The 27,469-nt window shown below is 33.2% G+C and overlaps 2 protein-coding genes and 1 long non-coding RNA gene across 6 annotated transcripts; 2 read left to right on the top strand and 1 right to left on the bottom strand.

Annotated features, from left to right (window-relative positions):
- On the top strand, nucleotides 1-22,370 carry LOC105331405 (uncharacterized). 3 transcript variants are annotated; one of them, XM_011433570.4, is made up of 9 exons: nucleotides 1-78; nucleotides 10,765-10,914; nucleotides 16,619-16,791; nucleotides 17,454-17,527; nucleotides 17,913-18,002; nucleotides 18,245-18,505; nucleotides 18,732-18,888; nucleotides 19,073-19,202; nucleotides 19,567-22,370. In XM_011433570.4, exons 2-9 carry the CDS (start codon nucleotides 10,840-10,842, stop codon nucleotides 20,635-20,637), a joined length of 2,031 nt encoding a protein of 676 aa, XP_011431872.3. In that variant the 5' UTR covers nucleotides 1-78; nucleotides 10,765-10,839; the 3' UTR covers nucleotides 20,638-22,370. The 3 variants fall into 3 exon arrangements, with proteins under 3 accessions (XP_011431872.3, XP_011431873.3, XP_011431874.3); XM_011433571.4 differs by lacking the exon at nucleotides 1-78 and adding an exon at nucleotides 8,942-9,130; XM_011433572.4 differs by lacking the exon at nucleotides 1-78 and adding an exon at nucleotides 9,672-9,890.
- LOC105328641 (uncharacterized) lies at nucleotides 14,428-15,688 on the bottom strand. 2 transcript variants are annotated; one of them, XR_010707532.1, is made up of 3 exons: nucleotides 15,169-15,688; nucleotides 14,882-15,001; nucleotides 14,428-14,724 (listed from the first exon to the last, which is right to left on the bottom strand). It is a non-coding gene; the product is annotated as an uncharacterized lncRNA (long non-coding RNA). The 2 variants fall into 2 exon arrangements; XR_010707531.1 differs by having other exon boundaries at nucleotides 14,433-14,724; nucleotides 14,882-14,992.
- A 1,241-nt stretch (nucleotides 22,371-23,611) lies between the features above and the next one.
- LOC105331406 (iron-sulfur cluster assembly 1 homolog, mitochondrial) lies at nucleotides 23,612-27,400 on the top strand. Its single transcript, XM_011433573.4, has 4 exons — nucleotides 23,612-23,764; nucleotides 25,273-25,326; nucleotides 26,597-26,702; nucleotides 26,844-27,400. Exons 1-4 carry the CDS (start codon nucleotides 23,687-23,689, stop codon nucleotides 26,990-26,992), a joined length of 387 nt encoding a protein of 128 aa, XP_011431875.1. The 5' UTR covers nucleotides 23,612-23,686; the 3' UTR covers nucleotides 26,993-27,400.
- Nucleotides 27,401-27,469: the final 69 nt, after the last annotated feature.

Raw genomic sequence — 27,469 nt, 5'->3', positions numbered from 1 at the left:
AAATCTGATTTATTATTGTTGTTGACAACGAGCAACCACCTGGTCAGGCTGGTGGTCTTTGAGAGTGATGTTGAATTGGTAAGATAACATTTGTTAAAGGTTGTTTTACTGGAAACGACAGAGACATCCCAAAATTAATGTATGTTGCCAGAAATAATTATATATTTGTCAATTTTTGACTTAACATGCACATGAACAGCAGTGGTTAGTACTTATAGCTGCATGACTCGGTACTGCATGACTCTGCAGACCATATTCACAACATATGAATTTAGTGTTCTACCGGTAATGTAAGAATGAAACGACAAGCATACATGACCAAATTAAAAAAGGCAGACCAAATTAAAAAAGGCAGATGTTATCATTACGTAAATCACTAATTAGCCGATTAATTGATGCCAATTAAAGCAGCTGGTTTGAACTATCTCTTCGCAGACCCTCTTCGCACATACCTTGTCAGTAGAGCTAATGCTTCAGGTCTGCATTTTGCATAGGACTGGGACGATACTCTACTGAGCCGATTCGGTACATATCACGATACATGAGATGCGATACGATACATATCACGATACATTGCAATTAAATGAAAACATGAATAAAAGTTAAAAATTTATTCAATCTGCCGATGTATTACCGCATGTCCAAAGTTATTTTGTTATATTCATAATGAGCGTTGCACAGTTTAAAAATTACTTTAGTCTCGTATACACTAGTTTTTCATAAACAAGTAATCCAAAAGTTTTCCACACTTCATATTTAGCTTCCTAACAGTTTTGACAACTTTACGAGGTTTTCCGCCATCTTTGTACTTTCATATTAAGCGTGCGGACTAAAAATAGCCGATATATGAAGCTCGGATATTTTTGAAAATTAAAAAAAGTTCGGTAAGGTATCGTTGTATTAATGGTAAATGTATCGATCCAAATATCGTCAAAATAAATACCGCGATGCACCGGTGCATCGGTGGATCGTCCCATCCCTAATTTTGCACCATCGATCTGCACTCGCTAATATGTTTTGCAGTGCGACTATTGGGGCAAGGGCAGCATAAAATAAAATACAACCAGGTATACATATGTGTCATAGACCCTTTCACGATAACTGTGGTACTGCTCTCTCACAGGGCAAATTGATATACTTTGCTGAAGTTTTAGTAGAAAGATAATAAATGGATGTAATTGAAACAATTGACGTTACGTCATATTTTACCAAACTTTGTCATTTTGCCCTACAAAAGAGCAGTACCGCAGTTACTGTGAAAAAGGTCTGTGATACATATGTATACCTGGTTGTATTTTATAATTTTTTTAAAAAAATAATTATTTATTATTTTTACGCCCCAGTATAGAAGCAATACCACGATATTTGATTAATGATGAGAACTTAGTTAAATCAATTTACTTAATGTGTTCATACCCCATATATGATTAGATTTGATGCCTATTATGGAAATATGAAAGTCATAGACATCCAATGCAAACAATTAAGGGAAACATTATTTACACGTAATGTAAATATACCATGTAAATATGAATACAGTGGTAGCAAAAATATGTGATGATGACACATTTCTGATACCAGAACTAAAGTATATAATCCGCTCATGCAGCAGATAATTTTAAATTGAAAAGATGGTGAGCACAGTAAATGCTGTTTGTGCCTGAGTGAGCAAAATAACCTCTTAATTAGGTCGAAGGAGACTATAATGCTCTGATGAAAGAATCAGCCAAATCAGTTTTAGGGAGCTATATATATCCATTCACCCAGAATTACCTGTATTTTTGGACTGTATTCCAAAACTCTTATTCCCAGTAGCCCTTCATAAAAATAACTGACAGATCATTCATTAAAAATGTAGTAAATTGTTTGGTTCACCACATGCTTACCTTAAAAATTAGCTTTATATTCAATGTACCAAATTGATAATGAATTGATGTTACAGTTAAAGCTTGTTATTCATTATGTATTTTTAGTGAAATGAATTTGTAGATCAAGCATTCTGTAATAAACTACAGGTTACACAAACCTGTTTCAGTATAAACATTAGTATATTCTTTTATGTGTCTATATGGAGATGGTGGACATTTAAGAATTTGATCAATGATTATGAACATTTAGACATTGTATTTTTTTCTGATCACTGTAATTGTAATTTAAGCACCATTGATTAACATTTCTCATTTGTTTTTATATGTATTGGTATTCATTTGATACAACATGCGCTGCGGATAAAATTTTCAATTTTTTTCTCTTCCTTTATCTTGTATTTATTTCAAATTATTACATTGTATAGATGATGCCAATGACAAACCTTCATGATTCAGTATAATTTAATTAAGGTAATTTGTTACCAGGTATATCTTTAACATGGCTTTATGCGGTATTATGCATTTCTTGCCCCAAAACTAAAGTTCTACAAGTAATAGCTTTCCAAAAAAATTGCCTGACTAAACAAAATGATTCAATGGAAGCATGCATGTGTCAATTAGGCTATTTTATAAGAAATGAATTTTAATTTTTGCTGCTGATCATAAATTCATAAATGGAAAGAAAATCCTGATCCATTGGGGTGGGGGAGTGGGTATTTTTCATTGTAACTTCAATCAGAATATTGCTTATATTCAGATTCATTTATTACATGCTCTGACAAAAGTGAAATTGGGTGGCAAATCCATGACATTTCCTTTTTCTCATATGTAAACTAAAACCTGAAATTTTAGAAGAGTGTCTGGTGTGAAAAAAGTGGAGGGAGTTAGATCATAGCTAAAGGACAATGATGACTAAATATATCAAGATAAAAGTAATAGACATCCTTTGTATAATGTTTACTGAAGAATTGATTTTTATACGATACTTTTTAAAAATTGGTTTAAATTAGGGACGGATATTTGACCATATCAAATATACCCGGTAGTCCTTTATTTTACCAGCCAAGACAAGGAGGAATCAGGGGCAGATTCAGGATATGGAGTTAGTGGGGGTGCCAGTTGTAGGCGGGGGGGGGGGGGGGGGGGGTGTCTGTGACCTGGGACTGCATTTATAAGGCCCCTAGTGGGACCTGGTGTGGTAATAAGGGTAAAGCTTCTGTAAGCTCCTGGATTCTAGACATTTTTCAGGATACGAATTTCTTTAAAGTCAGACTTTTGTGATATTCCCTCTTGGAATTATTATTGAGAAATGATAAAATTACAAATTTTTTAAAGTTTGTAGATTTAAGAACTGCAGTAAACCCATCAAAAGCTTCTACTTTGCAGAGATCCTTTTTATCTTTGAGGAAATGGCTCTTAAGTAAAAGTTCAGTGGGATGATGTAAATGAAATAAAAAAATAAATAAACATGCCAGCTGTATCAGTAATGATACACTAGGAAAACTTAAAGTAGCTAGTATAACCTAGCTATTTTCTCAAAGGTGGTTAATTGGTCACATTAGAACCCACAGGGATTGTGACTAAAAAGGGTTTTCTAACTTTTACGTTATACACTATTGAATCCACAAGTTTTCTTCTTACTATACCATTGAAATCAGTCTTATATAGAGAAATCCAATGAGTTTCCATAAAATTGATAATTAAAGACTCACAAATTGTTTATTTTCTTTGCCAAAAGGAGTATTGTATGATTTAACTTTATTTTGACAGTTTTAGGGGGTGGGGGTGGGAGGGGTTATGGTGGTTGTGCCTTATGCAATTCAAATGCGTTAATTATGTAGACTATTATAAATCTTAAAAGGGTGAAAAATCGGTGCCAAATGTTAAAATTAATCTGCTGATTTAAATATTGATTGGTTATTAGGATTAGCATTGTGCATTAATATTATGAATTCATTTAGAAGCTAGTACATCTGTACAAGTAGTTGTTATAAAATTTGTATCATACGGCACAATTGTACATAATATGCACATGTCACTATAATAAATAATTTACTACTACTACTACTTACTACTACATCTGGCTAGAAGGAATTAATTACTGATAGCTTTCTTGAAATTTTATTTTTTGAGTAAATTGCATTGTCTATATAAAATCTGATCCTTCAATTGTGTACAACTCATCAACCATTGGTTTCAAGTACATGACTTAGCTATTATGAATCATGGTGCATTCTCTTAACATTCATTAGAGTCAATCACCCATTCTAAAACCGCTTATATTCATTGTTGAAGGACATAAAAGATTATGTATTATGCAACAACATTTGGTAATGCTACAGTACAGGCAACGCGGATCCCGTATTGGCCCGCGTTACCGTCACGGTATTTTTATCGTTCCCGCGATACACCATCGCGGTTTTTGATCGCGGTATGGATTGCGACCGTGATGACACCGCGACGGTGTGATTTACCGTTATTCCTGCTGCTGCTTGTTGTTGTTACTTTACCTGTACTGTACATTACAGGCAATGCAGGTCGCGTAAATCCACGTCAAATATGCGACTTCAGATTTAAGCATAACAGCTGCATTGTAAATAAATTGTGGTCCATATTATTATAAAATTAATAAATTATATTTATGAAATAGAATTTTATGACATCGGAAACTACATTCGAATTACAACATAAAATGATTATTATGCTGTTTAATTTTGTGATGTGTAAATAAGAACACATCTCTTTGTATTTGACGTGCTTATTTCAGTTATTATTTCTATTAGTTGATAATCCTGTTTTTATAACAATCTTAAAATTAAATATTTTCATAAGATGAACTCGTATCAATGCAGAGCAATTTCATCTTCTCATTTTATTAGTTTACACGCATAGCGCCGTAAACTGTCAATACATGACTTGTGTATGTTTTAAATTGAGAAATGAACAAATTTTGGGAATCAACTAAGAGATCTATTTTTCCAATCAATAATAAAATTATCATTCATATATAAAGTTGGTGCTGCGTTAAAGCACATTGAATCATAACGTGTATCAGTATACGTTTCCTGTGTATACATATAAAGTTTAAGTCACGATCATTTTCTGTGTATACATGTAGTGATTAACAAACTCAGGGTAGAAAACGACATGCCCTTGAGGGTTTTCACACCTATTCACTACAAAAGAAAAAGTCTATATCGCGTACGGCTTCGTCTAATCGCACAAGAGAGAGAGAGAGAGAGAGAGAGAAAGAGAGAGAGAGAGAGAGACGTTTAGGCGTAATTTAACGTACACTTATGTGAAATATACTAATATCCAATACTAAATATTCATAAAATTAGTATTCATAAAAGAATATGGTACACTGTGATTGAATCCATCATGCAATTTCAGATTTGAGTCCACGTGCTGCACCTGTCAATCAAATCAACCCGCTAGCTCTACCACGTGTTTCCTCCATGATAAAGTTTCGTTCTATTAGTTTCATTTTTAATAAAGAAAAAAAAAAGAAGTATGTTCAACAGTTAAGTTTTTTTTTACAATGTTCGTGATGCATGATATACTGTGTTTGGAAAGTTTAATTCGTTGTGTTTTTTCTCTATCTCTCGTTTAATTTATAATGGAGGTTTTTTGCGGGAAGGAACATCTTCAACACGTTTAGCGGTTAAAGAACGCAGTAAAATAAATCAATTAATTGATATAACTATTAGTAAAATTGTTTGATATGCATGTAGAATTCTTCTTGGTCAATCGTTACACTGATTATCTACCTGCCTCATTCCTGTGTATTCTGTGCGTTCAAGCGTAGAGTGATTTCCTGTCAGTGCGACGGTTTCACACCTTTGTGTAAAACAATTGGGACTGAAGTCAAATAATGTTAACTTCGACAGTCTTAAAGCGGTTGGGGGGGGGGGGGGGGGGGGGAGGAGGATAAGGTTACGATAATGGGATACGGATTTACATATTTGTAGTAGCTTTATATTCAATATGATTACATGTACATGCCCACATAAAATGATATCAATACATTTACTGAAATGTTTAAATGTTTTTTTATTGGCATGAAATGCAAAACTTTCAAAACATGTTCTTAATTTCTTTGAAATGTGTAAGAACATAAGAACAGTTTAACAACATTTCCTTCTCAAAATTTTTTATCTAGTTATTCTGTTAAGAGAGAGAGAGAGGGGGGGGGGGGGGGCTCGGTCGCGAGCGAACGCTAACTTCCGTCACGGCGGGTAGCTGGTACACCATCACGACACCATGACATGGGATACCCACAATATCTTTCGATTACATAATTTTATGCAACTCTGGGTATCTCTAAGGCTCCTTACTCTCTCAGTCAGACTGACTCTATAAGAACACACGGCTTCGCACTTAAAGATTGTCGTCGCAAACGTAACGCACTTGAAAGTGGGAATCCTCGCGCAGTGACAAACGACGAGCCATACATGTACCTAAAGAAACGCAACACAAATTCAATAAAACGTGAATTCACAAAAAATGTTCTTTACACGTAAAAGACCTTGTAAGAAATGAACGGAACATGCTAAAAATACCGGGTTGGTAATTTTATAGGAAGCCCTAATTTTTAAACATTTGCTCATCATTAGTTGACACGCATGGACTTCAAAACAAACAATACAAATGTAGGCGGACCAATTAATTGTTAAGAAAACACAATCACACTGCGTACACATTTATAATTTTATTGGCAATTAAAATCATTTCATGATAATTTTTAATTTAACGACCTTCTTAAAATATGATAATGGATTCGAAAATATTTTATTTGCAATTGCTGCACAAGTATTAAATTAAATACTTTTATAATTTTTTTAATAGCTATGAAATAAGAAAAATAGTAAAAAAGACTCCAAGTATTTCGATTATAATCACTGTCAAAATCGGGTTAAATATCGTCATTAAATATAAAGAAACATTCAATTTATTTGTCATTCGGGGAGATAACTCCCGCTTGTATACGATACTTTTCCATCGATAATTTTACCGTGGCGGGGACAGGTAGATGATGAGTTTACCGTGATGGGAACGCGGTATACCTGTCTCACCTGGCCGATCACCTCGATGTGTTTATACCGTGACGGGGCGCGGGAAACACGGGATCCGCGTTGCCTGTACTGTATATTGGAGATTGTACGTTAAAGTGAAATGGCATTTAACTCTGGAAAACAAATAAAAATTACTGGAAAATCAATCTATCTAACAAATTCATTAGAGATCAGTTTAATGTGCCTTTAAATCTACAAGTATAGCATCAAATCTTAATAATCTAGGAATTCAAAATACCGGTATGTACCTGCTCATATGCACTCATGGTGACATTGTTTCTTTTCCGATTCACTGACCAGAGAACTGTATGGGTATTTGCCTTCTTTTGTTGTCAGTTTGCTCATTAATTGTTTATAAGAAAATATCTATGGATGGAAATGTCACTGCAATGGGCTATATGTTTATCTTTTACAACAGACCTGATCAAATGATCAATTTCTTCAATATTTTACTGACTGATGGACATACAGTTAAGATTTTGTGTCATTGTGAGTGATCCGAAGTTCTAGTTAATCATAAGTTTGAGGTTTTGGATGTTTAATTTAGAATCAGAATATCATTTATGAAGTATGTATTGATTGTAGTGGAAACTACATGAATGTGATGAATGAATATAACAATTCTATTTATGTAATTGTTCATGTTCAAATGTAATATGTAAAATATGTCCTATCTGCAAAATGATTTGATTATGCACATTAAGGCTATAATTGGGTCAAAGCATAGCTGGTCTTGAAAACTTACTTAAAGCCCAGTAACTGATTGTACTATACTGTATACAGGGTAATTTTGCCCCCATGTAATTTTCATCCTTCTACCCTTGAAAACAGTTTCTTCTCGTACTTATCAATTAATTCACCCAGTAGACACATTTGTGTTTTAAAAGTGGTAATTAATTTGAGACATTGTAATTCGCCCAGTCTCATATTTGCCCTTGGACAATTTCTTGGGAGAAAGGGGCGAAATAAAACTGGGGCGAATATTTCCCTATATACATGCAGTATATGTTACTAGATGGGCTAAGCTGCTGCATTTAGCGGAATTGTTTTGAAGACAAAAAATCTACTCTTTTTCTGTACTCTACTCTAAACATTGATCATAATATTTCAGCTGCTCCCAACCGAAACTATTGTTTAATTAATATACATGTACATGCAGCTCTCAAATTTAAAACTAATACTGCATGATTATAATTGAAGAATCAATTCTGATTTGGCAAAATAACAGACTTATGAGTACTAGCATATCATTTTATCTTAATATATTTCTATTTACATTAATACCCATGAATCACTCACCAAATATTTGTTTGACATTAGTGCAAATATGGTTCTTCGAAGCTTATAATTGTTTAATTTCTATCTGAAGTGTCTGCTTTTATAAGACCTTTACCATTAAATATGTATTTTGCATAGATTCACATGCAAGAAACAAGTATAGATATGTCCACTATTATAAAGATTTATACAGTGTATACTCAATTCATTTCTATAATTCTTGGAAACTTTAAAACTTTCGTCATGATAAAGGAGAATTGAACATATGGCCAGCACATGTATGTTTTAAACAGCTAGAAGAAGATTAACTTGGAGAGACACTGATTTATTTTTATTTCAAATCTCTTATAAAAGAATACAAAGCCAGGAAGACATAATCAAAGCTAAGAATAGAAAAGAAATGTAACATATTTAAAGATTTTGTTTCGGAATGGTATTGAACGCATGGAGATTGGTTATAGAGATAAATCTGTTGGTTTGGAAGATTCTTTAGGTCACCCTCTGGCAAAGACCTTATATACCTGAATAAATGGACCTTATAAGACCTCCATATCACCATATCTGAGTAATATTAAACTTTTTTATCTTTAAAGTTCCAAAGAATCAATTGAAGTTTTATAGAACCTTTGATATTGTGGAACTATGGAATAATGACCCTAGGTTGAAGAAGAGATTAAATATGTTGGTCTAGCACTAGAAGTGAATGCACAATTAGGTACAATGAAAAAAACGGACCATCATGTTTTTCTAATGCGTTTAATTCAGGAAAGTAAATTGTCATTGTGCTATTGGATTAAAGCTCATTACTTAACACTAAGAGATTTGACGAAATTAAACAAACATCTTGTGGGAACGTTTTAATCAGTCTAGTCCGCATACACAGAGGGGGAAAGTGGCCAAATTTCTTTGGTGAGTATGAAGAACTAATGTTTAATATTTCATTGCCCGCTGAATGTTTGACAACTGTTAAACAAAAGCTAGTAAACATTCTAAATTACCTCCAGATTATAGGTTTGTATTCAAACAGAGCACAGAAAATAAATGGCTGTAATTTATGTCAATTTTCCGGTATAGTGTAGATCTTGTGATAAATTTATTGGTATGTTTAAAAACACATTAAATTCAGTGGGAATGGGGGATTTCAATTATGAGATAAGAATGTATTATTTCATTGTCAAGGTTTTATTTTTTTCAATTACAAAATCTGTGAAGAGAAGGGATAAATGTAGACATGTCTTCTGGAGAAGAACACGACAATTTGACAAGGTGGTACACAATGTGACAAGATTGGAGTGTTTGATCACTCTGAAAAATAAATACAGGCAAGATCTCTAGTGACAGGACTCGATTACAAGTCTGTAGAATTAACAAATCATAGAAAATTTACCTTCGATTGCAATCCAGTGGTGTTGGTAAGTGTCTGAGACACATTCCTCGCAGAATGGAAGCGAGACAAGTTGTTCTCTAGGAAGGGTCATTGCTAGGAGACATTGGGGGGTGAAGCGAACATAGTTGAACAAGCTTCTCGGAATCGCTTAAGCCTGGTTGTTAATGGGTCGTGAATTCTGTCATTTCATCTTGTTTTCTACAGGATTTTGTTAGCGAAAGCTGTTTGTGTATTTTATTGAAGCATCAGGGATTATGTTTGGAGTGTTTCAAAGTGTTAATAGTGAGTGATTCAAAGTGTTAATAAGCAGTTAGTGATCCAAGTGTTAATGAAATAAATTTGCGTACAATTGTTTTGAATTGTGTGTTGGGTCATTGAACAAACCAATGTCTTATTGCAGGTGTTACAATGCCTGTTCAGACCACATTAAGTTTTAATTGCTTTAGTTGCAGATTTTAGCAGTTTTGGGGTAATATTAAGATTTGATTTGTTGTGAAGCAGTGTGAAACAGTTAATACATTTTTAACTATGCTGCAATATGAAAATAGAATTGATCAAAAATGATATATCTTTATGAAAATATCCCCCTCCCCAACCGCAACCCCCACCTTTTAAATTAAGTGACCTTTAATTTCAAGTTTACCCAGGCCTGATATTGTTTGATACTGGGTATACTATGTTGGATATTTGTTGCAATTGTCAGATACCATGTATCTATAGACACCTGTATTAAAGTGATCATTTAATAATAAATGAAGGACTGGTATGTGAATATAAAGTTGTCTAGTGGTATTCAATACAATAGAGTTACTGTATGAAATGGGAGTGATTTTATTCTCATCCTTGTTTAAATGATTAATACAAGCAAATAAAATGTGTAACTATGAATGAAGTGAGAGAATCAATCTCCATTATCACCTTTAATGTAGGTGAAAATGAATGATTGAGCCTGCACTTTTGTGATATGGATTTTTGAAAGAGGAAATCAAATATGCTTTGAAATATTTACTTACTTCATTTCCATACATACAATTAACTTTAGTCTCAAGAGAACTTCATATATAATGTAGTTGGCATTATCAAATGAATTATGTTAGGAAGATCAATCAATATAATCTCTGGCAATTACGCATTTGATTCACATCAATCTTTGTAGGCGAGTCGTGGTGAACCGCAGTGACGGGAACTGACCAGAAGTGGTGCCACATCAGACACCACATCAGACACCACCATGGCACAGAGATATCTGGCTGCTTTGGACTATGCCGATTACAACGCGCGGCAAATTCTTCGCAAACATGCCAAGGTGAGCTAGCTAATGTCAAACATCAAAAGACGGTTTAATTACAGGGTAGTCCGTTTCAAAAGTTTGTGAATCCTTACTGGGGAATGAAAGGCTCAGTAGATCATGGTCTAGGAAGAAAAATGTTAACAAAACTGAACAAGTTGTTCCTAGCTCTGCAAATTTTACCTGACTAGAACAAACTGCAATGCTTTATAACGGTCTACACAGGTACAAATATATACCCATTCTTTCTATACACACACATACAATTTAATAAAAATATCTTTTTGAATACTGCTGTTTGGGGTGCAGTATTTGTATTGAAGCACAGCTGTAGCTCTTTGGGACAAGTGTCTATTTAACTGTTGTTGCTTCCCATGAAGAACATTATGTCATATACCTGTCTAGAGTAGAGACTTAAGTACTAGGGTGCTCTATTTTTCAAGCAGTGGTACTAGTAAGTTATAGACTTAGGTCAAGGGAGAAAAAGATAAAACATGTATAAATTAATAGATCAAGGTTTGGAGACAGCACTGTGAATAAGGATTACAATAAGGAACAAGCAAGATTCTGCAAAAAGGTAGGAGAATTGTTACACATGTATAACTGCGCTACACATGATTGTAGAATGATAAGGTGCATTAATTTTAAATGTTATTCATGTTGCATGCAATGTAGATGGGTGTATATTATTGTACCCAATGGCTGTTGTCTTTGATTCCAAGTGACAATACTCTGTTCCCACCTGTGTTCTAAATGGAAGATTATATCTCGACATGGCGCATAAAACAATTCATGCTGACTATGTAATACACTATCAGATAGCCAAAACAGGACTGTCAGGCTCGGCTCGTAATCGACAAACAAATCACTGTACAATGGCACTGCCCAACACTCAGCGCGCTCGTACTACTTCGAAGTTAAAATCAGACATTGTTAATTCTGCTTAAATTGAAACTTTGAGGCACACCTAGATAGCTCTGGTAAGGTTTTATTGAATCTTATATACCATACTCCAATTTATTCATATTTTATTAATAAAGAGTGACTATACCACTATATTTTGTCACTAACTGCTAAATTTTGCAACTTCATGTATTAAATGGTTCGATTTGATGCATGCTCTAATCTTGTCATTAATTTCTAAATGTATAGCCTGATTTGTCTGATATTTTAGCAGACTGTGTGCATTTGTGACTATTGGGGTTAAGCTTTGGGGCATCGTGTTTAATTTGTTATTATCACTGGTTGAAGTGGGCCATATGATGTTTGCCAAAGAGTGCTTCGAGACAATACCGAATTAAAGATTAAATGGATTTTTTAAGGGATTATTTACACTTAATATTTGAACAGTGTCTAGTTATTACACTAAAACTAGAATGATACAAGGGCCAATTCACACTTTAACAAAGCTTAAAAACCGTATAAACTTTCCCCTCTCCACTTAAAGGTTGCTACTTACTAGAAAAATGTATACTGAGGAATCATTTAATATCGTGGGGGCCAATTTTCATGGACTGCAGGTTTTTTGCTTATTTGTGGGGTGAGGGCTATACCCAAAAATACCATGAAAAATTAAGCCACCATGAAATCTAATGATTCCACAGTGTTATATGGAATTAAATGAAGATTTTAATATTTTAAGATTTTTTTCTCCCTATAAATTTTTCTTTAAAAATGAATCCACAGGCATGGATTAAAAAAAAGAAGAAACTACAAAAGGTGATACGAAAAATTGGATCAGACTCTCAAAAAATGATTAAAATTGATGAGTGAACATATATACTACCGGTAATTATATGATATAAGTCATTCTTGTACCTTGTAAGGTTTATCAAATTGATCCCTAGTTTTGATAAAGGTATATACATGTACTGGTACTAGAAAATGCCAACAATTTGTCTTTACATATTCAGTGCATTTTGACAAATTAATGACGCCTTTGGTATTAAACTCTAATGTATAAATTTAAGATAATGTTGAGAAAAGGCTTCCTGAGGGTTAGAATTTGGGGAGGTATGTGCTATTTTTATGAAGAAACTACCGGTATCAAATACGGACACAAAAAAAAAACCCTTGAAGACTGTAAATCCTCAATTGATTTTACCCGCAGTGAGAGTTCTAGCCCTGTTTAAGGTCCAAGTTCTTCCGCTTAAGTCTCACAGCCTGTGATGTAATGACAAGGGGTGCTTTGGCCTGGTTCCTTACATGTCACCTCATAAAACACATCACAATGACTCAATCAATGGTTTTAAAAATGATAAATTGAAAAGTTCATAATGAACGTTATACAGTTAGATTTGTATTAATGCATGCCTTTAAGTCTCAGCTGGCATTTCCTTTACAAGTAGCTGGTAGATTGAAGAAAATTAATATGTGGTCTTCTGAATGCTTAGTTTCTTGTTAACAGAAAAAACCCGTTGGCCTATTGAAAATTTTCCCTCTTTAAAAACTGGGTGCATTTAATGATCAGGAAAATATAATTGGTTTAAAATGGATCCAAATTGAAAAGGCGTCTTCATTTGTGTAAGCTGTGACTTACAAAGACATTGTATTGTATCCAAATATTACACGTAAATAAAGGAGAAACTTGCCATGGAATCTGTAATTTACCAGTGAGAGCTTTCCATTAAAGAGTTTAAATGATATTTCCAGCTTACTTTTGGTGTTAAGATTGAATTTGAATGGAAGTTTTTAGCTCTCCTTCAAATACTTGAGTGGAGTACCTTGAGATTTGCAATGCATTTTGTCAATATTGTGAGGTGTAATATAGAAGGGCATTGATAAGGTTAGCCTATACACATTGTCCCCAAAGCTTTTAATTTGTCCACCTGAGATTTGTCTCTAATCGGAGCACTCCATTTTTGTGCTCTGAATTGTTTGCCGCCCGGGAAACTTTTTATCTGTTTGCAGCAACCAGTGCTGAGTTTATAGTGATATAGATAAACGTTTTGGTAATTCAATTTTTTCTTTAAACAAATTTGGAGAACAAGTAAATGGTTTTAGTTCCTAAATGTGACACTCATGTGACAATATTTGTTTTATTCATGCAGGTATTCAAGGGCGTGCTTAGATAGTAAGTCAGTAGATTTAGTTATGAACTTGTTTACTGGTAAACTAATGGTGCTAAAATGTTGCTGTTTGCACAGAATGGCAAACCTGTACAGTTTGTGGACAAACATTCTTAATTTTTTATGACAACTTTTACTAGATTTCTTACATGTGAAGTTAGGAATTTTATATTTGTCTTCATATGTTTGCATTCAAGTCAAAGCAGATAGTAAGAGCAGATTATATAGCTTAATACATTCTTTGAAAAAGATTTACTTCGCAGACCGTATTGTTAAACTAGTGTGACGGATGTTGTATCTTATAGCTGCAGAACTGTATATCTGGTGGAGAGCTAAAGATGCATGTACAACTAATTGTACCATGCATTAATTAATTGTGACATGCAGGTTAAGATTTACCATACATGCCAACTTTTGAAAATCTCCATGGGGGATTTTACGCGCGACAACATTTTCCTAGAAGGAAATTTCGCGGCATTTTGTCGTGTAATTGCTTTGTATAAACAATTGAACTCTTAGAAAGTCATCTGTTTCTTTATCTATTTAACATTATTCCTAATGTGTTTATCAAACAATCTCCTCTTTCAAATGAAATCATAAATAAAGTACATAACTTTTTTCATATATTAAATCAATCTTTATTAATTAAAATCAATCTTTAAAATCTCAACAAACAAGAAATAGTATGGTATAGCAGTTCAAAAAGCACTAAGTTCTGCACGCAGTTGGCAAACAGGACCTAGCTCTGCTCTTGTGACATCTACAAAATAAAATGAATAATTAATTTAATTAAATATTAAAAAGCATTTATGGGTCAAGTTGCTATAAAAAGTGAAAGAAAGTATTTATAATTTTTTTCCTGACTTAAAATTGTTTATAGATATTATATATTAGCTTATTAAAAAATTTAGTAATACCTTCATCTTGCTCCAATTTTGATTTCACAAAGAAGTTGGTAGCAGCAGGTGGCTTGATGGATGGCTGTTTTCATGTTCTTTGTAACATCATTCATTCCACCATGGTCTACCCTAAAATCCCTCAAAATAAAAATAAAGAATTGTTACTCATAAAGTTTAACATATCTATTCTTCTTGTAGATAATATATTAGCTATCAATCTCTCCTATAATAGTGCCATGTGTACACAATAAAATGTACCCTGCTAATAAATATATTCAATTGTACTATATATAAGTTAAACATACCTATTGCACGGCAATATACATGGTTGTCATCCAATTACGATCCCGATAGTCATCCCGAAAATCGGGAATCTGCCTCCCGATATTGGGATAAAAGTTTCGTTTTCTTTGGTGGTGTAACCCCATTCTTGTCGAAGTTTGTGTAAAAACTTAAAGTGTGGCATTTTGCTGTTCATCCCGATACTTCCCGATTAATTACTATCAAAACATGCTCCTCATTAGGTTTGCAAACACCCAGACACAGGTAGCGTACAGGTAATTACACCAATTCACACACACGCGATACAGGTAAACAGCAATGGCGGTCATAATCCCGCTTTTTGATTGGTTAGCGTAGACAAGCAGCGCGGGATTTGAAATTTTAGATGGAAATCGGGACTTATTGTCGTAAAACGGGTTGGATTTTTTGAGAATCGGGATTTCGGGGTATTTTGACAATCCCGATCGGGATATCGGGATTTGTATTTTTGATGACGTGAAATCGGGAGAATCCCGCAAAAATCGGGATAGTTGGCATGTATGATTTACAGTCGAGCAATCTTTATAACTTGTTTACTTGTACATATACTACAAATATCTATGTCATCAGAAAATCAAAGGAACACATTTTAAGTTACTTATCTGAAACATGTCCCAGTGCATTTTTGCTGTGCCTTCAATGGACTTTAATAAACTCATTATCATTCCATAGACAGTCAGTAACAACTCGTTTTTTATAGGACTCAAAACTTTTTGTATGTTAATAAATTGGAGAAAGAAATATAATGAAAAATAATTTTATGGCTGTCATGTTGCTGAATACTGTATTATTTGCTGGTTACCAACTATTGAAATAGAGACAGCAATCATGTGACACATTCCATCCAATGATATTGGGACAAAGCAATATTAAGTTAATTGTTACTGTCTTAAAAACTATGTCAGGTTGTAAGAGTCCATATAAGGCAAGGCGAAGCCTGATATATGTATATATATTTCTGCAGTAACACATTTAAGTCCAAGGAAAAAACAATATATATACATGAACTGGTTTTTGTAACTCTGTTTTATTTGTGCCCTATTTTGACCCACCTTAAAGTATATATTGATATTCAATTAACATATACATTCTTTCTACCTTGGAGAGTAAATATGGTACAGTTTTCTCAGACACTTTAATGTGTTTATAAACAAAAAGGTATTGATTCAGTAAAATTGTTTCAAACTAGTACGTTATTAATAACAATTGGTGGACTAGGTACCTATACACTTCTTATATGTTTTGTGAAAGTTGATTCAGTGCAGTTTTTGCATTCATTCAGAACTATAGGTACTTGGATTTGACAGAGTTTTTGATTACTTTATACAATAGATAGTACAGGGTATATATGTATATATATATCACTTTCTTATCTAAGACAAAAATTGAGCTATGATTTGGGACGTTAATGTTATTTTTTGTTGAATTTTGCAGAAAAGGCCTCTTGGAGAGATTGAACTTCGGCATCGCTACACTCCGGCACAGCCAGTTCTGTCCTGTCGAACTGTTGACATCGACGTTAGCGGAACTCGGACGTATCGACCCAAATCCAGTACTGACATCATCCAAGAACAACATCGGCTTATCCACACAATATACACCAAAAGGTTTGGCTGATCTTTAGAGTAAAACATGATTATATTAAAACATAAATTCATAGTAGATGATCAGTTTATGATTTTAAAATACTAGTAAGAGGAATGGAGCTGACTTTGCTGTAAGCCTGGATTTGTTATAAGTGTGTTGCTATATCTGTTTTTAACTGTATATGCATGGTACTAACTTCATCTGTACCAATACTTATTGCAATTATTTTCTGAGTTTTAAGTCCATTTTCAATTGAAACCTGAATTCTGAAAGTTTAAGTTATGCAGTTTGACCTGCAGTAGGGTTTCCTTCATCAATTAGATTAAATAAATACTGGTATTGTATTAGACATTTGAATTTCATATACCAGTAGTTGAAAATGATTACCAGTTGCTTAAGTACATTGACTGTAAACCAGCTCTAACAAAGTAACAACTTTAATTCTCAACTGGTTAGCAAATAAATTTCGAGACTGAACCATTATCTTACTTTTAATTAAACAAATACAAAGGACAAAATATAAGGACTGCATAACTGTGATGTCAGGGACTCTTTTTTACTCAGTCAGGTGATTTAAGTCTTCTGCACAGAATTGTATATTGGTTCTCCCAAACCATTTTGACATAGAATCTACATGCATCCAAAATGCTTTTTTTTTAATTGTTGTTTGATTATTTGACAGACCTGTTGCATCAGCACCTCCAAAAAGAAATATTTCAGCTCAAAATAGCAACAGAAAAGTCCAGAGAATAAATAGTATGTACAGAGATCAAATGTTGAAAGTATCCATGGCATACATGCACTGTAAATTATATTTTATTCATAGAATTTTAATGTTATTTTGGTGTAATCTTTTTATTTTTGGAATGAGAGCTGTCTAACAAACACAAAAATTCTGTAAACAAGATAAATTTGTGAATTTGAGGATATAGCATATTTATATAGCTGTCTAGAATTACCAAATTTCCAGCAGTAAATTAACATGAATATTAACATGAATATGCATTGATAGAAAAAATTGAAAATTTCTATATAATTATATATATATTTTTTTGTAAATCAATAAAATAAACCAATAAACCATAGAAAAGCATACGTAAAGTATTTTAGGATTATTCAGCTGTGGCATCTTTTCACACAGTCCAGGTTACTGGTCAGCCTTTGTCCAACAATTCAGAGACTCCACTCCCAACAAGGAAAAAGTCAAACACCAGAAAACCTAAAATCAATGGTATGTACCCATATATTGCCCCTAGAAAAAATCTGAATTATATATAAACCAGTTTTGATTAAGACCTTTTCAAAAACCAAGATTTGTCTATTTTGATTTCAATTTTTCATGATCTAAAGTATTAGGCAAATCTCAACAACTCTCTCATAAAACTGTGTATTCAGTCAAAAAGTATCATAATTTTGAGGAGAAAGGACAATTATGGGACCCTGTTTCCAATTTGTCTTTGCATCTTTCATCAGGCAGAGCCAAAAGTGCACCTTCATATAAAGTTGTAAGGTGGAGTGATGATGAAGAGCTACTCATGACGAGTCGGTCCACGAAAGCCTTGACCTCAAAAATCCACCAGCAATGGCAGCCAGAGAACCATGACCTGAACTCTGGGGTCTTTGTACGGGGACAGAGTAAAGCTGAGGCCCCTCCCAGCCTCGATACATGGCTGACTTTTGGGGGGTCAGCTATTGCTGGGGAGACTCCAGGAGGCATTATTGATGCATTTGCTCGTGAGTTTTGAAAAAGATTGATAAAATTATAGATCAAAAATGCCTATCATTTTGCGTAATTGCTTACCTTTGTTCACATTTAATATATTTTTTCTTTCATTCTTTATAAGTAATCCCAATATTTTTCTACAGACAATGTTATCTGTGAAATAGTGGCAATAACATTGAACCAAAGAAGTTATGCTATTGCTTTCAATATTAATTTTCTTTTGTCTTGTATTGACAGAATTCAAGGATTGTGGAGATTTTTACAGTGTGGAAGGAGGTGTAGGTAGTAGGATTGCACAACAATTACAAAAAGGGGACCGTGTCAGAATAGGAATCAATGGTCGTCCTCAGACACATCACGTTAAACTCAAACAACGCAGTCTAAGTGAGGAAATGTAAGACTTTAAGAAAAACACCCTTAATTCTTCAAAAATCTCTCTCTCTCTCTCTCTCTCTCTCTCTCTCTCTCTCTCTCTCTCTCTCTCTCTCTCAGAGTCTCTCTTTTCTCTCTCTCTCTTTCTCTCTCTCTCTAAGTTTACAATTTTTGACAGAAATTTTCATTTAGACTTAAATTTTCAGAATTGAAGAGGAGCCACAAACTCAAATGGAGAAAAAACCAGTGGTTCCTTTGTGTTGGGATGACCAAGTGAAACTTCCGACTGCAAAAGTTATCTCCCCAAGATTACAGAATAATGACCAGCCTAGACCTGTAAGCATGTGTATATATAGCATCTGAAGAGTTATCCCCCTTTTATTGTACATTTGTTACCACAAGAAAATGCTTCTAAAACAGGAATTGATTAAACATGGAATAAACAAATATAGTATTTTCCTGCGATTTTCTGTAAGGTAGAATTCTTAAGCTAAGTAGTAGTAGTAAGTAAAAAGGGAAAAACAATATAAAAGTCTGTTTGAAAATTCTTATTATGGTATGGTCATGACATATATATATATATATATATATATATATATATATATATATATATATATATATATATATATATTCTTAACATACCAAACATATGCATAGATATATACCAGTAAGTAATTTTGCCATATCCTTTATATTTTAGAATCTTTGTGAAACCCACCCTGTTATATTCAGTCATCCTGAAGAAAACAAAACTCGTCCAAAACTCGCCTCTCCTTCACATGAAGGCTACAAAGTTCGACAGCGACCTAAATCAGGACCCGGCTTAGACGGCCATGACCAGCAGAATAAGATAGTAGTTCTGTCCATTGACCCCAGTGACGATGAAGATCAACTGCAGTCTTTGACTGTTGATGATGTGCTCAAACATTCTATCAGTGCCAAAAACTCTCCAAAGCAGGAAGCTTCCAAAAACGAATCCTCTGTGGAAAACAGTGAAAGCCCTCCGGCAGACTCCGTGTCCGACCCTGATAACACAGACAGGAGTCCTAGCAAGACTAGCGGGGCTGAATCTCACGTCAGCAGCAATAGTGAACCCTCAAAGTCTCCCAAGTTTAAAGCTGTCACTCCGTCCTTTACTGTGCAGCCATATTCAGTGGCTGACTTGACAGTTGGACCTCCCTCCGGTTCTTTTGTAAGATCGCAAAGTGAGTTAAGTTCACGGTCTGTTGCTTCCAGTCGAGCAGGAAGTGACAGGTCCATCAGCAGAAACAGTGACAGAGCTAGTGCAAAACATATGTATAAACCGAGTCCCACTAAACCTATTCGAGTCAATAGCCCAGCTTCCTTTTCTATGTACGGAACAAAAGGAGAGACAGAATTTATTCAGATATCTACACAGATTAGAAACCCTAATCCTAGAGATAGCTCTGCGAATAAGAATTCAGACAATTTCTTCTCACAGACAGTGAATGAAGAAGCCATTCGACAGGTTACGAAACAGAACAAAGCAGAGGACAGGGGGACGCCAAGAATCACCCCCGCCCCTGCCTCCTCTCCTGAGCCCCTGGAGCAGCAATCCTCCGCTGCAACACAGGTTGCCATTAACATTCCTACAGCAGAAGACTTTAATGATAGAGACTCTGTAATGGCTTCCCCTTGGCCGAACAATCGTCACAACAAAGAGGTAGAAAAAATCACAACATTAATGGAGGATACTGCAGTGGAAAGGGAAAGTTCTCAAAAATCTGTCAAGTTCAGGGTGGAGAAGTGAAATGTGTACCATACTAATCTCAGATGTTGAGAGTTAACTTCCAAATCATTTGCTTGTGTAGTTATATGCCGCTATATTCTTTCTGGCTGAAGATTTAACTACAGCTTTCTTGTTTCTGTCGGAAATGTTACCAGTAGATAATGGATGGACTTAAATTTACTTTATCTTAATATATCTTGTCTTGTTGCTTATCAATTTGAAATATTTTTCCTTTGAAATGTGTTTTATTCCTTTGTCTGTTATATGAATTGTTATACACAGAATATCTATGCAGAAAGAAAAACTAATTGACTTCCTAACATGATGATATATGTGATAACTGTTACTTTCAGAATAATCAGGGATTATGCTTTAGTATTGTTTAGTTCATCTATATGCGTCTTTTTGTACTTTTTTCAAGGTAGAATGTTTTCCGTCCAGTAGAACTCATAATGATCTCTAGCAAGTGATATGTCTTGATTTTTGATGCTACAGTACTTAACTAAAGTTGATTGCTGTAAGAAGTTGGTATCGAGAATTTAGTTAGATTGCTTATAATTAATTTCAGTAGAATATACCTTAAGTTCAGTGTTTTCCCTTTGATTGTTTTTTAAGTCTATCTATAATTGCAACAAATCCTCAAACTGTTGCAATTTCATTAAAATCCAATGAAACTTAGGGTTGTACTTGTTCACTATAATTCTTGTTTAACACAAAATTAAGATTAAATATTTACACATTTTCAATATATGCAGGCAATTTAAAAAAAAGCCCCTGCAAGTAACCCAAGGGATTAATTGGTGGTTGCTTTTATGACAGCTAGAATCAGTACATTGAATGTTTTGTAATATTGTGGAATCAACAGCTATTATATGATATATTTCAGACAGAATTCCTTCATTTTGTAGGTATTTCCATGCTGGAATACTAATTTTTTTAGAAAATTGTCCATACCGGTACATGAATCTATGTTACTATAAAGCTGTAATGTTTTTTATGATTCATTTAGTCTAATATAATATATATTGGTAATCTGAATAAGATTTGGCTTATGAAGTCTTTCAATTTCCCCCTTTGTTTCTCCCACAATCTAGCTTTTGAAAGAATTTGTACTTTTATAGAATTAGTTTAAATATCTTAATTATATGTCTCCGAGTAAGAAAGTCACCCTGTGGTCCTGATTTTATAAAATAGTTCAATAAAATACATGTACTGTATGTCATTATCAGTCTATCATTGAACACTAATTGTTTGCTATTTTTAACACATATAGGCAGTAATTTAACTGTTAGCATTTCTGGTCAGCATTGAATATATCTAAGCCTTTTTGATATCATATACAGTTTTTTTAATTGTTTACACTTATACATGAGAATTAATACCTTTCAATCATGGATAATTTTTATTCTTACATTTTTGAAATCATTTTCAAGGTTGCTTTCATGTGTAGCACAATTTGTGCTTGCAGCAATTGTGGCGATTTATAGTTTAATCAACAGCGTGTGCTGTGTTTCAAGCTTTATACAAGCAAACATAGTGATATTGAAGTACAAGCTTTTATCTTTTGTATTGTGGGTGTCCTGTTTTGATTCACTGTCTTAATTGATGAGTTTTTGTTATTTTTGCAAATGCTGCATCACTGTGCTGTATTAATTTTTCTTTAAAAAAATCTTTTAATTTGCATAGAAATACATTTATTCATTTTTTTTTAACATGTTCAACAAAATAAAAAAAAAAGGTAATATGTTAAACATTTGAAGTGTTATTTTTTCTTTTTAAAAGTATACCCAGGTTTGATCCTTAATTTTGAGGCATGTCAATGACTCAATATATTGAATTTTCCTTTATTTATGATATTAAATATTGTTTTCCAAGAGATATCTGAATTATAAATGAAATGTGATCAATTCCAGCTAGTATAACAGTAATTTGAGTGGTGAAATTTGACCGAAACCAATAAATCAATGTACCGGTATGTAAATGTGTTTTGTCTAATATTTATAGTTTTCTTTACATACATATGGTCTATTATTGTGCTAAGACCCACTTATATTGATCAGTCTGTCTGTCCATTTGACATGACTTGTCCTGAGCATATTTTCATTTTCTCTCCCCTTTGGATCATATGGCTTATACTTCCCTCACTTAGTTTCTTTAGGTAAAGAATGTGCAGTGACCTTGAACCGAGTTTTTAGGTCTAAGGTTAGGGTCATAGCAAAGTTACAATATGTGTAAAATTCTTGACTTATGGATCATTATTATTCAATTCTACTTTTAGTCCAATCTGGCTCTTACCCCCTCTATGGAATGCCTTAGATAAAAATATGCTTTGACCTAAAACAAAGCGTTTAAGTCAAAGGTCTAAGTCATATCAAACTTCATTAAAGATCCTTGTCTGAACAATATGTTCGTTCCCTTTATGCCTATTCGACTTAAATTTAACATCAATTGTGCTTATATATGGGTAAAGGGTTTGCAATGACCTTGAACCACATTTCTATGTAAAGGTCATAGCAGATCTCCAATTTTCAACCAAAATTTCTCTATCCTTGGCTTTATCTTGATGACTGTCTGTACATAATTTAAGGGGCTTGCAGTGATCCTCAGTGAAAACTATTGTCCAGAGGTTAAGGTCAAAGCATAACTATTGGTAACAGAATTGAAATATAGATTAATGTCATTAATTATACTTCACTGCCCTTAAACAATGGTTTACAAACAAATATAGTTTATACTTTGTGAAACTGATAAGTACACACAAAACTATGGTTCTAACTAGCATTTCAGCCTACAGGCAAATTACGAATCCCCCCCCCCCCCCCCCCCCATAAAAAAAACAACCCCCCCCCCCCCAAAAAAAAAAAAAAACACAACAAAAAAACACCAAACAAGTTGTTGACATACATAAAATATTTATGCTTGTCATAATACGTAATATTGAAGATAAAACAAATGTTATGACGAAACGTTTTAGCCTCGACTTACTTTTAAAAAACTGCCCTTCGGTTATTTTTGCCGTTTATATTCTACAATACGAAAAGTCTAGAGAAATTGTACAATAACATACAAAATGGCGTCAAGAGTCGTCGGTACAGTGCGTGCAGTTGCCAAAAAGCGATTAATTCCAACGAAGGCTCCTTTAGTTTTGGTAAGAGACATGGTTTTGATGTTTCACTTGATATTTGTTAATGATTAAAAACTTTAGATGTTTAAGACCTATAGTATTACGAGTTTTATTCATATATATTTGTATTGTTAAAGGTCAATGTCAGCCGTCACGTTTTCTTACGTAATTTATTTATCTCCTTGCTACAGTTTATTTTTGTAAAACTTTTAAGCCAATACTTAGCACTTTTGTCCAAATTAAAGTTTTGGATCGACTTGTATGTTTCCACAACACAGATTAATTTATTCTTGTGTAACTACATACATTTTTCACATCTCTATTATGAAATTATTTACTCGTATAGTTATAAGATTAATGAAATTAGTTTACTCGTATAATTATATGATGAATGATTATTTATCGAGAAATATGCAACCGTTTAGAAATTGCTAAAAGAGTTAGCAAGATCTACATCCCTTTAAAGACTTTGGTAGGCATATTTTCTATTCTTTTATACTCTGTCCCGAGTTTTTGCTTCCACCACTTTTTATTTGATATATCAAAAATAGTAAATACCTTTGTGCTCAAACTACGTTCATCCACTAATATGAAAAATGTCCAGATTATCTGGTTTAAATACACATCCCAAAATTGAAAGTCTACGGAGATTTTGCATTGCATCAGCCATTATTAAGCCCGGATGATAACGTTAAAAAATTGCGCGATGTATTCCGAGTGTATTCCGAATGGAGAAAAGATGTAAACATTTCCCATTATAAATCTCCGTAAGAAAATTATTTTCGTTCCTGTGAAGTTTTATGAGTGAAAAGGGATAATTGTTCAATGAAGATATTTTGGATATATTCCCTTTCATTGATTTCAATTGTATTTCTTTCACTGGTATGTGTATTTTTATGAAAAATCATCAAAAAGTGATGGAAGCAATAACTTGGGACAGACTATAACAGGCTTAGGACAGATTGGGACCAATGTCCCAAATGGGATATAAAGTGCAATAAAAAAAATTTTTTTTATTTTTCCAAAAAATTTGTCTAAATTTGATTACATGAAATGTAACAAATTTTGGTGAACAACTTTTTCTGTAATAACACTCTTACAAAGATTGATCCCTCATTAAATCCCACACTTCTTGGGGATCTCATTATATCCCAAACTTCTTGGGGATCAATCTAACTAACTAGAAACTATAGATTTATAGTAAAACTTGTATACTGTCCAAAAGTTGTTGCATTTGATATGGATTTATGTGGATTTTGAAAATAACCAAATAAAAAATTTCAAATTTATTTTGCACTTCAAATTTAAATCTTGTTTAGGGTATTATATCCCAAACAGACTTTTATATCCCATTTATATCTTATTTGGGAGATTGTTCCCAACCTGTAGGATAAGTAGTTTAAGCAATTTTTCAGAAGTGGATGGATGCAATGTCTGTCCATTTCTCCAAAGTGAATACTAAAAAGTTATAATATCCAATATTCAGTCCATAAACTGTTTTGTAAAGAATAAATACCAATACAATATTTTAGACACCAGCTGCTGTTAATCAAGTGAAGAAAATCCTTGGTGAAAATCCAGGAACGGTAAGAAACTCATTACTCTTGCTCACTGTTTACATTAATAATTTGTTTGCAATACATGTATCCTACCAGTAATACTCTGAATTCATCTGGATATGGATAAAAAACCCTGGTACAATACCATATTGAATGCTCTTGTGTATAAATACACAATATATAAAGCACTTATTATTAGGGATGACATTCAATCAAATCAGTTAATTGCAATTCATTCTGACCTATTAATGGTTACTCGTATTAAAAAACTTAGATGTTTGATAAATCATTATTTTTTGATAATATCTATAATGATCACAATATGAACATTCTATTTGTTTGTATATCAAATTTTATTATAAAATAAAATTCCTGTCTCTTAGTTATCATTCAAAAACATCTCTAAAACAGAGAACAAACAGTCATGAAATGATTTCCCAGACCATATGTCACGAATTTGTAGTTACCGGTAATTAAACGTCTCAAAAGATATTAAAGTTTGCCCAGGTTGCAGATATATGTTTGAAATAATTACAGTTCTAGTATCTTTTCGGATTGTAGTTACCTGTACATGTATGTGCCCATTTTAAAAAACTGCATTCTTTACGTAATAAATTAATGCTGTTAAAATCCAGTATGTACAACAATACTAACTGTAACAGACTCAACAGTGATTTTAGTATCATTCATTAATGATTAAAGAAAAGTTGAGCAGTACTGACAGGGACCTTATAATTTACACCTACAGACTTACAGACCAATTTTACCCCAAAATCTCAGCCTTAGGGCCTAAACGGTTTCCAATTTAAATTGAACAGTTTGAAAGTTAAAAATCAAATTAAAATTGTGTGTTAAATGTATATATATTTTTTTTATATGACTAACTGATTACCGATTTTGTAACTGGTTTGAAACTGCTCTCCCTACTTATTATACATGTATTGAACAATAAAAACCACTGTACCTGTAAATTAAAGGTTTTGTTGAAATATGATATATACACTGTAATTAATAAATGTTCACAATTTATGAAGCAAAGTACAAAAGTAATCTTTTATGATATTCCAGGAAGAATTCTAAAGTACATATATTCCCTGTTGATTTTATGGGTTAAGCAAACTGACAGAACACCATATATAACGAGTTGATTTTTAGATGAGATAAAGTATAACAAAATGTTATTGATCCCTTTACCACATATCAGTACAGTGATTTCTTTTGTAGCTCTTGTTTTCAGTATTTATCATCAACCTAAATACATATATTAAACCCCATATGAATTTTTCCTGTATTTCAGATTGGTTTGAAGATAGGTGTTAAAACTAGAGGCTGTAATGGCTTAACATACACAATGGAGTATGCCAAAGAGAAGGCAAAATTTGATGAAGAAGTATTGCAAGATGGTGAGTGTTTCAGTTGATTATTGATGAGTAAACATGAATCTTTGTAGAACTGTTTTTCAAAACATTGTACGACAGATACAACCTCTAGCAAACATTTTAAGTAAGTCTTTTTAAAAACATGGAATTCTTTTTTTTGAACAGGTGTTAAAATTCTGATAGATTCCAAAGCCCAGTTAACATTACTAGGCACAGAAATGGACTACCAAACAGATAAACTAGCATCCGAGTTTATATTTAACAATCCGAACATTAAAGGCACGTGTGGCTGTGGAGAAAGCTTCAATGTATGACCCATATATTGGGATTTTCTGTGATATGGTCTGTGAGTGAGGATTTTCTTATCTGTGTTGAATGTGATTATATGTACCTGACTGGTGTCATTAGGAGAGGAAAGTGAATTCTGAGTGTGAATAGATTGATGGATGACTGGATGCTGCAAGTGAATAAATGTTGATTATTATGTTTTGTGATGCAAATGATTGGTTTTTGAATGAGCTTAATTTTTTTGTTTTGAAGGCTTTTTATTATTTTTATCATTATGTTTTATTCAATGGTACTTGATTGTTTGTTATGGTGAAAATGATTTTAAATAATGCTGTAAATACAGTTGTATGTTTTGTGAATTGGTATATTTATATTTATTAGATCTTTATAAATACTATGACAAAAGTATGAATAAATATATCAGTGCTCCTGAATTTTGTTTTTATTAATGCTATCTCTATGTGTATGATATTGCAATCATGTTTGTTACAGACAGAGTCAGA

Source organism: Magallana gigas, chromosome 7 (genome assembly GCF_963853765.1).
Source record: "Magallana gigas chromosome 7, xbMagGiga1.1, whole genome shotgun sequence".
Taxonomy (NCBI): Eukaryota; Metazoa; Mollusca; class Bivalvia; order Ostreida; family Ostreidae; genus Magallana; species Magallana gigas.
This window is presented reverse-complemented; position numbering and strand designations above follow the sequence as displayed.